Source organism: Seriola dumerili, unplaced genomic scaffold, assembly GCF_002260705.1.
Source record: "Seriola dumerili isolate Sdu_G_001 unplaced genomic scaffold, Sdu_1.0 BDQW01000337.1, whole genome shotgun sequence".
Taxonomy (NCBI): domain Eukaryota; kingdom Metazoa; phylum Chordata; class Actinopteri; order Carangiformes; family Carangidae; genus Seriola; species Seriola dumerili.
In genome coordinates this window covers 1,622,039-1,636,406 of record NW_019174592.1, presented here as the reverse complement: position 1 = coordinate 1,636,406, position 14,368 = coordinate 1,622,039, and the positions used below count along the sequence as shown (strand labels likewise).

General features: G+C 43.5%; 1 protein-coding gene across 1 annotated transcript in view; it reads right to left on the bottom strand.

Annotated features, from left to right (window-relative positions):
* Positions 1-3,144: 3,144 nt before the first annotated feature.
* The window catches only part of LOC111232870 (numb-like protein), a 31,593-nt gene continuing 20,369 nt past the window's right edge, over positions 3,145-14,368 (bottom strand). Inside the window, exons 5-9 of the mRNA XM_022760546.1 lie at positions 12,197-12,337; positions 10,107-10,314; positions 9,740-10,009; positions 7,031-7,210; positions 3,145-6,935 (exon numbers count right to left, since the gene is read on the bottom strand). Of these exons, the coding sequence (XP_022616267.1) occupies positions 5,764-6,935; positions 7,031-7,210; positions 9,740-10,009; positions 10,107-10,314; positions 12,197-12,337 (1,971 nt within the window). The 3' untranslated portion in view covers positions 3,145-5,763. The remainder of the gene's footprint in view (positions 6,936-7,030; positions 7,211-9,739; positions 10,010-10,106; positions 10,315-12,196; positions 12,338-14,368) is intronic.

Here is a 14,368-nt window from a genome sequence, read left to right as displayed (position 1 = left end):
CACAGTGATGCAAAGAGCTGAAAGTGGCAACAGCCTTCATTCCGCAGACATCCAGTAAAAGCAGCAAAGTGAGAAAGTGCACTAATTGAAAGTGAATCAACATAGCCCATGGTAATGTTTTCCATCCGCACACTCAGATCTTTGCCTTCTGGTACTAGTTGCAATGAGTCACACCACACAGAAATTACACACATATATGATTAGCTTGATTTAATCTTTAAATGATCACAACACACACATACACGCACACACACTTCAAATTTAAGTCCTGGCTGCTGTATGTGTCAAAAACAGGCCTTTAAAACACAAATAAAGAGCAGGGGATAACACATACACACACACATACACACACATACACACACACACACACACACACACACACACACACACACACACACACACACACACACACACACACACACACACACACACACACACAGACACGTTTGCCCTACCTGCCTTAACAATCCACTGGGATGATATTGTATTTTCAGCTACTATCATTATTTTCGACCACTGTAATTTATACACATAGGAGGCAGTTTTTTGCAGACAACTGCACTTTTCAGGTATTATAAATTAGTTTTACTGTGTCGCCATGGTAACCAAGCATCTCCATCTCCTATGTAGGCTCTTTGTAACTAACTTTACAGGACAATGCAGAGTGCTCGGGTGGGTGGAGGCACTGCAGAGTTGAATTGGTGTGATTTCATTTAATGCTTGTGTATATGGGTACAAGATGATTTTAGAAAGATAAAGCTTAATATAAGCCAAATTATACAAGAGTTAGTTATTTTATATGGTACACTGTCATCCATAATTTGGAAGAAGTATCCTTATTTGGGAATAAGATGAAACTGAAGAGTTCATTGTTTAATATTTAATAAATGACAAGTCCCTTTATCATTTCAGCCATTGAAAATTAATTACATACAACAAATAAAACAACAACAATAAATGCCTCACTACAATTAATGCATGCAAACATGTTTGAATTTACTTTAAAAGTAAATGTGTTATCAGTTCTTTTTATGAAAATACCAGATGAAAATCCATAATTATAATTTGCATGTGGGAATTCACAAAATGAGCATGGTGATGAGCCTGTCTGGGAGTTTTACAGATTGTTTGATCACAGGGGATAATGCAATGCATCTCATGATCATGATTTGTCTTTATACTTTTGTATTCTGTGTGAAAACATATGCTGCTGTGAGGATACAAAGTATAGATGTGAGAATTATTCAGTGTTTTGTGGAATGCTAATTTTCATTCAACAATTGTGCCAAAGCAACGGGGAGAAAGTGTAATTAAAAATCATCAAAGACAGGCCTGATCAAAGAACCTACTGTACACAACATGATATGATCTCATTTTGCCTCATTAACACTGACTTTGATTTAACTTTCATGTAAGCACCAGGATGCACAATGAATTCATTACATTAACGTGCTAAATGCAGAGCAGAGACAATGATGGAGCTAGCATCACTGGAAAATAAAAGTCTGACCACTACAGTCAAAGAGCTCTGCTGATCTTCCCTCCTTGACTCTGCTGCAACACACACTCACTGACTCTGACCTCAGATCAGAGGACAATGGCTGGGTGAGAGTTACTGCTACCACCGCTCAAGAGCTCAGTGTGTGTGAGTATGTGCGTGTGTGTGTGTGTGTGTGTGTGTGTGTGTGTGTGTGTGTGTGTGTGTGTGCGTGTGCGTGTGTGTGTGTGTGTGTATGCATTCGCCCCATTTCTCACGGCCCTTAAGAAGAAAAGAAGCCTTGTCTCGTTCCATTAGTGACCTGAGCAGCAGCAGCAGCAGCACCGCTCAGCCCGGCTGACTAGAGGACAGGGGCTGGTTAGACAGCACTACATCCAGGAGTGTTGGGGCGGGGGGGCTGTGGGGCTGTGGGGTGATCACTCAGACAGAGAGGAGACAAGGCACAGACAGAAAACGAGAGGAATAAGGCAGCATGCAGGTATAACAAGGTGATGAGGTGTCAGCAGTTTGTCTTTCATCACAGCTGTGATGCCTTTGTTTTTTTTGTATTTTTTGTACTGCTACAACTGTAGCTAACAATAAAGAGCAATAATAACTGTCATATGTGTCTGTTAAATATACATTTGGAGGTTAAATATGAAGCACCTCTAAAACTCACTAATTATCTTTTAATTTGTGGTCGAACAGTGGTGAAGTTGCTTCACTTTATGCGCAATGATTCCCACTCATAAAACCAGAACTATTAATTTTTACACTTTTGTTTTTGTACTGATTAAACAAACAAGATATAACATTTTTAAGTAGTCATCTTCAGAGGTGCTGTTAAGTGCTGCTTTTTTGGGGGTTTTTTTAGAACCCAGCTAGCTGTTTACAGCCTTTATGCTACGCTAAGCGAACCATGTCCTGGCTTTAGCATATTTAAGACAGAAATGACAGTGGTATTGATCTAACACTCAGCAAGAAAGTGAAAACATTTCCCAACATGGCAAACTATTGCTTTAGAGGTCCTATATTTTACACTTTTCTGTTTTTTTCTGGTTTTGACATCCATAAGAAAATATACTTGTGGTTTTAAGAAACAAAACCATCTCAGTGTAGCTTTACATCTCCAGGGTCAGGCTAAGCTCAAGGCTCAGTTTCTGAATAAAGACTGTGTGCATTTCTCTGTGGACTGAGCGCTTTGATACTTTCACAGTGTTAACATTGAACCTAGACCTGCTTTACAATGAAAAAAGACATGGAAATCTTTATACAACATAGGACCTTTAAACCAATTAGCGTTTAAGGCCTTCCAATGTGTTTTTAAAACATTCAGAAGGCTTCCCATTTTAGGTTTTGCTCAAAATTCATTCAACAGTCGAAGAAAGAAAAACAGGAAGTAAAAAGAGTCAGATCGATAAGAACAGACATCACTTGAGATACCAGGAGGCATAAAAGAAAATGGTAAGGGTGAAGGTGAAGGTGAGGGTAAAGGATATAGAAATAAATTGGAAAAATGAAAAGCTCATAAAAGGGACAGGCCAGAAAGAAGAAAACTACAGTAGTTATCAAGTCAAAAAGTCACCACTGACAAAACATAAGCAGGTGTAATATTATATTACTTTATTTATCTTTTGTACAATGTAATTACAATACAAATATGTAGGTTTAAATACAAAAATTCTGTAAATAAAGATTAAAAATAAACTGGTTTGCTTTGTTACCATCACTAAACTATGGTTTTACAATCAAGTTTATGAGGTCATTTAGTTTGCTTGAATGCAGAAACACAATTAACCTACATTTATAATTTGGAGGGCGTGCAAACAAGAGTCGAAGGCTAAAATATATTTTCAGTGAAATAAAAGCTTTGATTTCATGAGTGAATCGGTCTTGTATTATATATATAGAGAGAGAGCAGTTTGTACTTGTTTGGAGGGGGAGAAAATATTGATTTGCCTGAAAACAACAACAAACAACAAAGGAAACCCTGGGAGGAACCAGAGATGGAAAGCAGCCTATCACAGGGCAACGCTGCCACAGGAAGAGACCCAACAAGCTAATGAAACTGTGGGACGTTAATGAGCAGGAAACCTAATCAGTGGCAGTCCATATCCATACAATTCAATTCCCAGGAAACATAATAGGATCTCTGGCCAGATCACAGGTTATATAACATACAGAAACAACCTGTGGAAAAAGCCCTTCGATAAAGAACATTTCTACTTCATAATGTTGCATCTTCTTGAGCAGACCTGGACTTTTACGACTCGTGCCAGAAACTGCAAGTTAAAACACAAGAAAGCTTTGTTGCCAAAGTTTTAACTATACAGGCGGTTGTACATACTTAGACAAGAATCTTGTTTATGAGGCTGCAATTATATATATATAAAAAAAAGCAACATGTTTTTAAATATAATCAAAAGTGTTTTTTGTGAGGTTTGAAGAGTTGAGGAACACGATGCTGAAATTTGAAGTGGCTCGGCCTTGAGGCAAAAGCAGATGTGAAGACAGTGCTGCGTTTGTGGGCTGCGTGATGAATGTGTCTTTGTTCTTAATATTTTCACACAATCCGTCTCTCACTTTTTATCACGTATTATCTCGTGTTTCCTTCCTTCAGACTTCCTCCATCTCATTTTTTAAAGGTATAGCTCCATTCTCGCCTTCAGTCTCGCACATGCAGGTTATCCTTCCTTCCTTCCTTCCTTCCTCTCGTAATCTATTCTTCTACTCATCTATATTTTTCTCTCTCTGTTCTATCAATCAAGTCTTGGTCATCTAACTGCTCTTAATTCTTTTATTTGCCAGTCTATGTCTGCTCATGTTCCTCCTGTCTTTTCACTTCTAATCATCAATCCCAACATCCATCATGAGTGCAGTGCTACTGCAACGGATACAGTAGAGGTGAATACACAATCATACTGTACGTGATGAGTCTATACCCTGTGTTTGAACACGTCAAAGGATTTATGAATGTTGGAATGTAGTGCATCATTTTTTTTCAACCAGTTGCACAGTGTTGTAGAGTGTTTTTTTTTTCCACTGAGTTGTTTAAGTTCCTTGGGTTTGTCTGGAGAGATGATGGAGTCCAAAGGACTGTTGTTGTGCTGCATTGTCCAGAGTGTCTGTGTGCTGGATATCCTGAAGTGAGTTTTCATGTCCCGGTGCCCTTGAAGGAAGGCTTTAGCAACAGAAATGGGCCACAGAGCCAAAGTGAAGTCATACTGACTCAAGTGGCCTCAGCAGCAGTGGAGCGTAAATACGTGAGGGCTAACGAGTGGAAGAAACATGCCGCTATATACACTTACTGTTTCACATGTCACACTACACACTGCTGTACTGTCAGCCCTGGCTATTTGGTTCCGGTTACATGACTCAGTTTCCCACAATGCTTTCCCTCTACTGCTGCCCAATCCTACATGTTATCTGTCAGCTACCTGTAGTTTCCCTCCTTCGACAAAAATAAATATGGGGGGTTAAAAAAAACACGCTTGTGAAGCACTGCTTTAAAAATTTGATTTTTAAGTATATATAACTTGTTAAAATAAAAAATAAAATACAATAAATAAAATAATTTTGGCCATAAATCTCTACTATTGGTCAGTAAGTCCTTTTGGGTTGGTAGGGTTAGGTCTTACATCACTGGCTAGTCCTTTCAGGTATCCAAACATCTGCTTTTGCTTGGTTAAGATCAGCATCAGTCTGATTCTCAGTCAACCAATCAATTCTCTGCTTCACTGCATGTCTTGTGGTGTCGCCATTTCCGCTAATTCTCCACCAGAATCCCCACCGGAAACAGAACTGCCGAAAACATCTCATGGGATTGGAATGCATCTGAGTGGAGTCCGCTTTTAAAAGAAAGAAACCACTGAACTGTGTCCCCCCACCACAATGTTCTCAAAGGGGCACGTACAGTACATCCAGGGACTTGCAGCAGGTAAAGTAAAGCCAGAGTGGAAAAGTGAAAGCAGGGAAGAGTGGCTGTTAGCGGGTTGGAGTACAAGGACTCAGTCCATCAAGTCAGATGAACTAGAGACCTGATCCTCCGATGGCAGCCTAGCAATCTGCCAGCCTCCTCCAAAGCTCTCATGGGAGTGTAAAGAAAGCAATCAAGATCATTATAGTACTGACTACTATGAGAGCTTTGAACAAGTTGCTAGGCTGCCACAGGTCAGATGCTAGGCTAACTGCATCCCATTCTAGGCAGAGATGCTGGATTTAGTGCCTGGCTTCCTCAGGCTTTGACTCCAGGGCTAGCACTACAGCTTTGGGAGGCCGAGTCCGTCTTAGAGTTCAATCTCGAAAGTCTTTTGCAAGTTGTTGGAAAATGGGTTGGCTGCTGCAGCTGGCGCCTTGTTCCCCGGTTGCTGAGGCGATGGTTTGGTCTCCAGTGCTGCCCACTGGGCCTCAAAACGATCATCGTCTTGAGAATCGCTGGCCACCGGAGCTGTTAGCTGGCTGCCCTCTGGCGGCCAGCTGCTACTGCTGCCACCGTTCCCGCCACTGTTGGAGGTGCCGTTCTGGAGGGTCATCATAGCGCTGCTGTGTGGTGGGAGACCATTAAGGGCTGTTGATAATGGCGGTGTGGAAGAGAACGGTGGTGTAGAAAACCCTCCGGAGGGCCCGACTGCACCAGGCGCTCCTGGGTAAGAATGGTGCTGGCCGACTGTTCCGAGTGGCCCCGCTTTGGGTCCTCCTCCGGCCGAGCCCATGGCTCCGCCTGCAGCTGATGAGCCCGTGGCGGTGCAGAAGACGTTGGCCACCATTTGCGATGGAGTGATGCCCACTACAGGCACACTGGCGTTGGGGTAGGTCATACTGCTTGCCAGGCCTGGCATGTAGGTCTGCATGGGCACGAATGCCGGCTGGACAGGCTGGCTGGCGAACATACCCACAGGGGCCGGGGTAGCATCAAAAGCCAAGGGGAAAGGCTGCATGGAGCTTGGAAGGGAGCCTGGGGGCCCAGGAAGTGAGGGCTGGATCATGGGGGCCCCAGACATACTTGGACCGGACATCGTGGGGATCGACATGGAAGGAAGAGACATAGGAGGCCCTGACACTGGAGGGCCTGGTATTAAGGGAACTGATGATATGGACATGGGTGGAAGGGGCAGTGGGGCCTGACTTGAGAGGCCAGACGGGCCTGAGATGAGGGGTTTGGACATGGTGCCAAGGGACATGGGGACAGTGGTCACTGGGGCAGCTGATATGGCCGCCTGACTGGACATCTGATGACTCGAAATTGTGGGCGGCCCAGGGATGGTGGGGATTGTGGGACCTGGAGGAGGGGTTTGCTGAGCCTTGACGGCCTTGGAGACCTCCTCCAGCCATCTTTCGGCCTCAGAGGGGGTGCGCTTGTGTCCGCTCTGCATCTGCATCTGCATCTGTATCTGCATCGCCACAGAAACCGGAGGAGGAGAGTGGAGTGGAGGCTCTGGCTGCACCCAGGAAGAAGTGGCTAGAGGGATAAAACAAAAGATTTTAGTGTAATCATCTCCTCACCACTGAGGGCATTACTCAGTATTACTATTGATCTGATGCAATCCCTCTTACCCTGCATCGGTGCAGGTGGTGGGGGCAGGACAGGGGGCACAGTGCAGGTTGGGGGGCCATTTGCAGACATGGAGGGGCTAGAGAAGAGCTCCTCCGATGGCTTAGTAAAAGAGGCGTTGATCTGGCTACAAAGGGCATTAATACTACTGTCTCCCTCACCTGGCAACCCCATATCCATCTCTGGTACTAGCAAGAAAGAGAAGCACAGAGGGAGGCGAGGAGGTGGATAAAGAGCGAAAGACAACAGAGATGTGGAAAAGAATGAAAAGAATAGATGGGATGGGAGAGGAGAGGGATTGAGTAGAAGGACAAACAAACAGAGAGGGGGAGAAAAAATATTTATTCATTTGTGTAACAGACCCAGTTAACATCAAAACTAAAGAGGATAAAGAGTTTGATGCTGGTTGCTAATGACCTACAAAAACACAAGATTCTAATGACAAATATTGCATTGTGCTAATCAGGATCTTCTTCGTCAAGCAGAACTGTGTGGACTAACCCCATTTGTTTTGTGTGTTTTGTGCATCGGGATGACTCAGACAGAGGTGAATCAGGCTTAGTTTATCCATGTTTTTAAAATGTACCTGATCCTTCCAGTGAGGGATTAGGCGGCATAACGTTCCTGTCTGACTTTGGTTTGAACTACAGCTTTAAAACTCTCTTGCACAGACCGCAGATATAAATAGATATAATATCTAATTCTCTGTTCCTTTTCTCCTGCCCCCCCCCCTCCTCCCCCCTCTTCATAACCAATGCCTCAGAGATAGAGGATTTTTGTTCCCTCCTTTCCTTTGCCTCCTTCTCTCCTACAGTGCCTCATCCTTCCTGTTTTGTTTTTTACACACTCGTCGAAAACACTTGACAAAGAAGAGTTTGATGACTTCCTTGACACTACAGTAAAGTTTTATAACATGCACATGCAGAGGCATGAATGTACAGAGGAGTGGGATTCAAAATAAGTCAATGAGATTACCACAGATGGGCCCATTGTGGGTCAAACTCCAAACCCGACAGCAGCCCACCCTTTGAATATATGTATATCTCTCTCATCTGTGTGCACTGTATAGCTACAGGCCTTGAATTATATTGAAGGGCGCAGAGGGCGCTGCAGGCATGTGTAAGGCCTCCCATTAAAGATGGCTCTGTGCTTTGTTCTGCTAAGACTGACCCTGTGATCTTTCTCTTCCCCTATTCTTGTCAGAGTTCAGACGCACTGTGTGTTCTATGTGTGTCTATGTGTGTGTGTGTGTGTGTGTGTGCATGTGTGTGGTTCTCTCAGTGCAGTGGCAGGTTTAAGGGCTGGAAGAAGGCTTGCTGAGGGCTAACCAGGACAGCTGATTGACCGCACAAATCAATACAACAATTGTTCAGAGAGTCACAAGGGAACAGGGAGGCAGTGGAATTGGCTTCTACCGCCTAGTGTGTGCATCTGTGTGTTTGTGTGAGAGAGAGAGAGAGAGTTGCACATATAGTATTCAAGCTGCACCAAATCCATCACCGCTGGAGATATATACTAACCATCATCGGAGAATAACAGACAGAAATGAAAGCAGAGAATATGAGAATTGGAGTGAGGGTGGGAGTTGAATGTTGTGGTTTAGTATTCCAGTCAGAGGAGTCCCCCAGTCAACTCTCTCATCTCTCCTAATGACTATAATCAGTCTCACGACTGAGCGCTCTGATCCTGTGGCACCACGCCGGGTAGGTGTGTCTACGATGTGTGTGTGTTCCTGAGTGTGTGTGTGTGTGTGTGTGTGTGTGTGTGTGTGTGCGTGTACATCAACCTGTGAGGGGTAAGTCAGTTATTATTAATTGTCCTTAGTAAAAAGTCAAGAGCTCTCAGAGTCGCACAACGGCAACAACCATCAGTGCTGTTGCTAACAGCAATAATAATAGCACTTCACACAACTGGTTTTTATCGTGGCTCGTGTTCAGTGAAAGACAAAGTGTCAGGATTAAACTGAAGAATTACAGCCTGTCAGCATGAAAACATGAATGTTAATGTATCTGACATAGTTTAGTCTGTAATATGATTTACTTAGTGCACTGACAGGGGTCAGTGATGTCACATTGAAGCCAAATGGGGAAATTTAATAACACTGCGATCTGCAAACAACCACGACACGAGTCAAACGCACAGTCCCCATGTGTGGTCTCTGTTTGTGTGAACAAACAGTGGAAATGTTGTTTGACTTCTTTGAAATACTAAAAATGATTTGAGGTTGAGAATCATATTTTGCATTTGTAAGAGAGAGATCCCGTCTGATTTCATGGAGGATACTGAGGAGGCATCTAGAGACTAAGTGTTAATTAGATGTGGATCAATCACTTCTTGGAGCAATTTTCTTTGGACCCTCCCTTGACACAGTAACATCACCCCCCATAATAAGCCATTTCTCACAAGGGAAAGCTGAAATAAAATATAAATCTGGGTTGAGAAAAAGTTAAAAAACAAGATCAAAAATACTCCCTTCATCAAAAAACAAAAAAACAAAAAAACAAACAAAAACACATAAGGCTCCCCCAAACCCTAGCTCTTTTACATACTGCAATTTTGACAGACAGTTTTATCCTGAATGGCAGATGTAGATGTAGAGCAGCCAAAGGTCGGGACCTTCTGACCCCAGTGAACAGCAGATAAAGGGAAGCAGTGGCAGCTCCCTTGGTGAGTCCACCTGTGAGTCTTACTTCAAGAACTCCTCAACTCACCAGGGTTCTTGGCCTGGAAGTCGGTCTTGCGTTGCAGCGTGGATGGCAGGTCGTTGAGGCGGAGCGACAGCTGCCTCTTGAAGGGAGAGTTCTTCTGGCTCAGTGCTGGGAATCCCCGGAACGAGCCCTGACGCACCAGCTGCTCGATGGGCGCGTGGCGGCGAGGGATGGCGTGAGGCCCGCCTGGTTCCGGGCGGTCCATGGGGGACGCTGCACCCTCGGGTGGGGAGGCAGTGCCAGGTGGGAGAGCTGGGATGACAGAGGGCTGGTCTAGAGGAGGACGGGGGTAGTAATGGTCAATGTAATTCTTAAAAGTTAGTGAGTAGTTTTTGAAGTAGACATTTAACTGTGTGAAATATCCTCCTACCTTTCTTCTTGTCCTGCAGTTTGTCATCGCGCTCGCTGCTGCTGCCCTGCTGGCTGCAGGAGGAGTTGGCGCGGAAGGAGCCCTCACGAACAAATGAGGTGCGACTGGCATCAAAGGACGCCGTCACGCCGCACTCCTTCTCCCGGCGCTGCTTCCTCTCCAGACAGGCGGCGAAGGCACAGCCAACTGCGTGGCTCAGTCTCTCCCCCTGGTGCAGCAGAAAACATCAATTAAAACACTTCACAGTTAAAGCCATATTTACACCGAACCTGGATTGATCGTTTCCACACCATCTGAAAACAGTTTGCTTCTGCACTCTTTAATGTTTTTAGTCAACAGGGGTGTTTTTATGCAATATGCTAACCTTAAAATCAAGCTCCAATATTAACATACAATAGAGACTCAACAGTGAGGATCGGAGGAGAATCCAATTATCAACCTCAGATCTGTCCTCTTATCAAATGTCATAGCCTGTGGCTCTAAATGCAACTCATTTCAATGACCGTTTTTCTATAATTAATTCCTACTTTCCTATCATCTCCCTTCTTGTCTCCACTTCTTTCTCTTTGCAAAGACGCCATGACAGCTATGGGAGAGACAGTTCAGTTTAAGATGAGCACAAAGAGATATGGAGAGTGTGCGGTGGAAATAGAGATACACAGATATGGACGGATAACTCCATGGGCTTCTGTCTAATCCCTTCTCCTAATCCCACAGGTCTGTGCTACGCTCTCTTCCGTCCACATTAACAATCCAACCCACAGTCTAAGCTGATGAAACCACCATGGGGTTGAAACCACAATTCGTTGGTTCTGTTGCAGTTCTCTTTAGATCTCAACCTCTTTATCCAGAGGTGAGGCAAATGAATGCCAATCAAAAGCTATGCTAGCAGCTAGAGTGGAAGATTAAAAAACAAAGCACATCAACGAATCACTAAACACAACTGTACTTGAGATGTTAGTGCTACAAAATGGGTTCATGTGCCTAAACCATACATGCATGGCATATTGCACCGTATGTTAGTGTGGGTTCAACACTTTAAATACAGCTGAAGCTAATGATTATTTTCATTAGTGATCATCTATCTGATTAGTGAAAATGCCCATCAAGACGAGAACGAGATGATGCCTCGTCTCTTCTTCCTCCAGTCTAAAACATAAAAATATACACTTCATAATGATGTAAAACTAAGGAAAATGAAAAAATAAATCCTCACATTTCAGAAGCTTAAACAATGGAAATCTAAGGACTTTAGCTTGATAAATTACTTAAATGATTAATTGATTATCAATATTAGTGCTGGTTATAAATTTTTTTAATCACCACCTGTCAATTCAACACTAATTTGAAACAAACACAATTTTCAAGAGCCAACATGACAAGAAAATTTGTTGGTTTTAAAAAGTGTCCAAGATAAGAGATGGAAATTTGGACATCTGGAATAAAAAGTAACAGAGAGCCAAAGTGAAACCACAACGTCCAGGTTCTGTTCCAAGAGTTAGAAAACTTCTTTCAAAACCCCAGTGACATTTGTACTAACATAAATAACTAAAACTACAGAGCCTTCCTCAACAATGTGATTTGAGGTTCACTCCATTTGTTCAGAACATTGATTTTATTACAGAATGATGTCATATATTCCTGTTTTAGCTGCATTTTATGAACACCATTTCCCATAAATCCTGGTCAACTGTGAATAAACGTCATGAGACTGCAGCTTCAGATGTTTCAGTGCAGAGAGGACCAAATGGTGTGGAAGTTTTCAGACAGCAGAGATCACAACTAGGCAATGGTTTTTATTGGAGAACTTTTACTTTTACTGATAATTTTTCATGGGATCTGTAATTTTGTGTGTGATAACCAATTACTTGTAGCATAACTTTGCAGAATTTATAAAGGTTTCAACCTCTAAAAACAACTGATGGATGCAAATTCATCCTAGAATATGGATAGAAAACACCAGTAACTGAAATCTAAATGCTGAATAAGAGATTGCTTTAATTTACAGGAGCTAGTGGAACAGAGTCTAGCCCGGACATGGCGTCCTGACTGTCCCTGCAGCATTAATGGACGGTTAATCGTCCTCTCACCGAGTCTTTGAGAGCCATGAAGCAGTGGCACATCCACCGTCTGGTGGTCCCGTCTCGGCAGATGTAGGAGAAGGCCTTGTCATAGTTACGATCCGGAGCGCAGAATGAAACCTTCTCTATGGTCTGGTCCACAATGAGGTCCTGAGAGAGGGAAAAGACACAGAGAAGTCAGAGAGAATCAGATTGAACAGCTCACAACGGAGTCAATCGATCTGTTTCCACAGGTGCAGTAGATCGCGTCAAATCACATTCGACATGATTGTGTCTCTGCAGCAACGGCCTTAACTGATGATAGACAGGGAATATGGCTTCAATACTCAGCACAACAGCTTGTGGGCTGATCCAACACTTGACACACTGCTTTCAGCCCCATGAAACCCTCCTTGCTCCAACCTATTTACACTTCCAGCAATGACATAAAAAGAAAGTGACTGCAGACTAATGACACTGAAGCCTCTTTTCACCTCTGGGATGTTTCCACTACTTGCCCTTCCCTCAATAAAAGGGGTTATTCAGGTTGTCTCAGTGTCTATAGACACTATAGAGGAAACTAAGAGGGGCCCTTCTCTTTCTCTTCGTACATTAAGGGGCCCCCCCAGCTCACCTCTTTGACTCACCAACAACAGAGAGAGAAGGAAAACAAGCGCTGAGAGGGGGGAGAAAGGGAAGAAAGAGAAAGAGGGTTCACACACTCGTCCATGCACTTCCTTCCTCTCCTCCAGTGTCGGCGAAAACAAAGAGAGGGGAGAACGAGAAGAAAGGAAGAGGGAGGACGAGGACGGGAAAGGAGGAGAAAAGAAGGAGGGATGTGAGGAGAAAGAGGTGGAAGAATAACAGTCCATTCATTGTGGGCCAATTAGTGATTGAAGGGGGATGCTGGTACCGAGGTGAAAGGCTGAGCAGAGAGCAGTGTGTGTGTGTGTGTGTGTGTGTGTGTGTGTGTGTGTGTGTGTGTGTGTGTGTGCTTCCTCGAGTACAGTAAGTTGCTCTGTGTTACTAGAAATACATGATACTGTAATGTATTGGTGTGATTTATAATCATTTATGCTCATGTGAGGTTTGTTTCTGATGAAATCTACAGCAATAAAATGTGTGTGTTCATGTATGTGTGTGTGTGTGTGTGTGTGTGTGTGTGTGTGTGTGTGTGTGTGTGTGTGTGTGTGGGCAAAAGTGACTCAGATCATGTCCTTACATCACTGAAAGGAAGAGTAGAGTACAGCACAGAGGCAAATGACTCATGGTGATGCATCAATGCAGAGAAGCCTCTCTGCCTTGAAGCGCAGAAAAACAGCTGAACAGAAACAGACTTTATTGTTTCCTTCTATTGATGCATCATGAAGGTCATGTCTCTAATGCTCACACACACACACACACACACACACACACACACACACACACACACACACATAAACCCACGTATACTGTACATTCACAGACGGTAGGGAAGGCTTTGAATAATGGATGTGTGGGTGCCATCGAGGGCACCTTTGCTGATTCACAGATGAAGGCCGGAGGCTAACATCTTAGCAACATTAGCATTCATTTGCAGAGTTAGGGTTATTCACTCTCCTTTAGCTATGGTTTTGATCTCGACCAACTGTTGAGAAAAAAATATCTTTTTCTGCCAAATGCTCTATTGCTAACTTTGTCTTCTCTGAGGGCATCTGGAAACAGCGCTGATGAGAGCGGTGAAAGAGTCAAAACATTAAAGCATCAGGCTGTAAAACCAAAACTATACAGAGGTTAAAACTCCCTGTAGATTTGGGGGTGTGTGTGTGTGTGGGGGGGGGGGGGGGGGGATTCTCTGTGGGTTCATCACTACCCTTTCATCCATCGTTTACCTAACAATATTAATTATAGCAGCTCTGACCATGATCTACTGAATTGGAAATGTTGAGGGAAAATGTTGATAGGATTTCTGGAGTATAACAAAGATGTTTTTACTTGTTTGAAGTGGAAAAGTTATGAATAAATTAAGTGTGTGCTTGAGCAAAAAATGCAGCAACATTCACTTACTTTTTTTCAGGTAATAGACCGTACTTATATAACATTCACACAGCTCCTTTCCCTACACATATAGCACTTTTCTACCACACACACACACACACACACACACACACACACACACACACACACACACACACACACACACACACACACACACATATATAA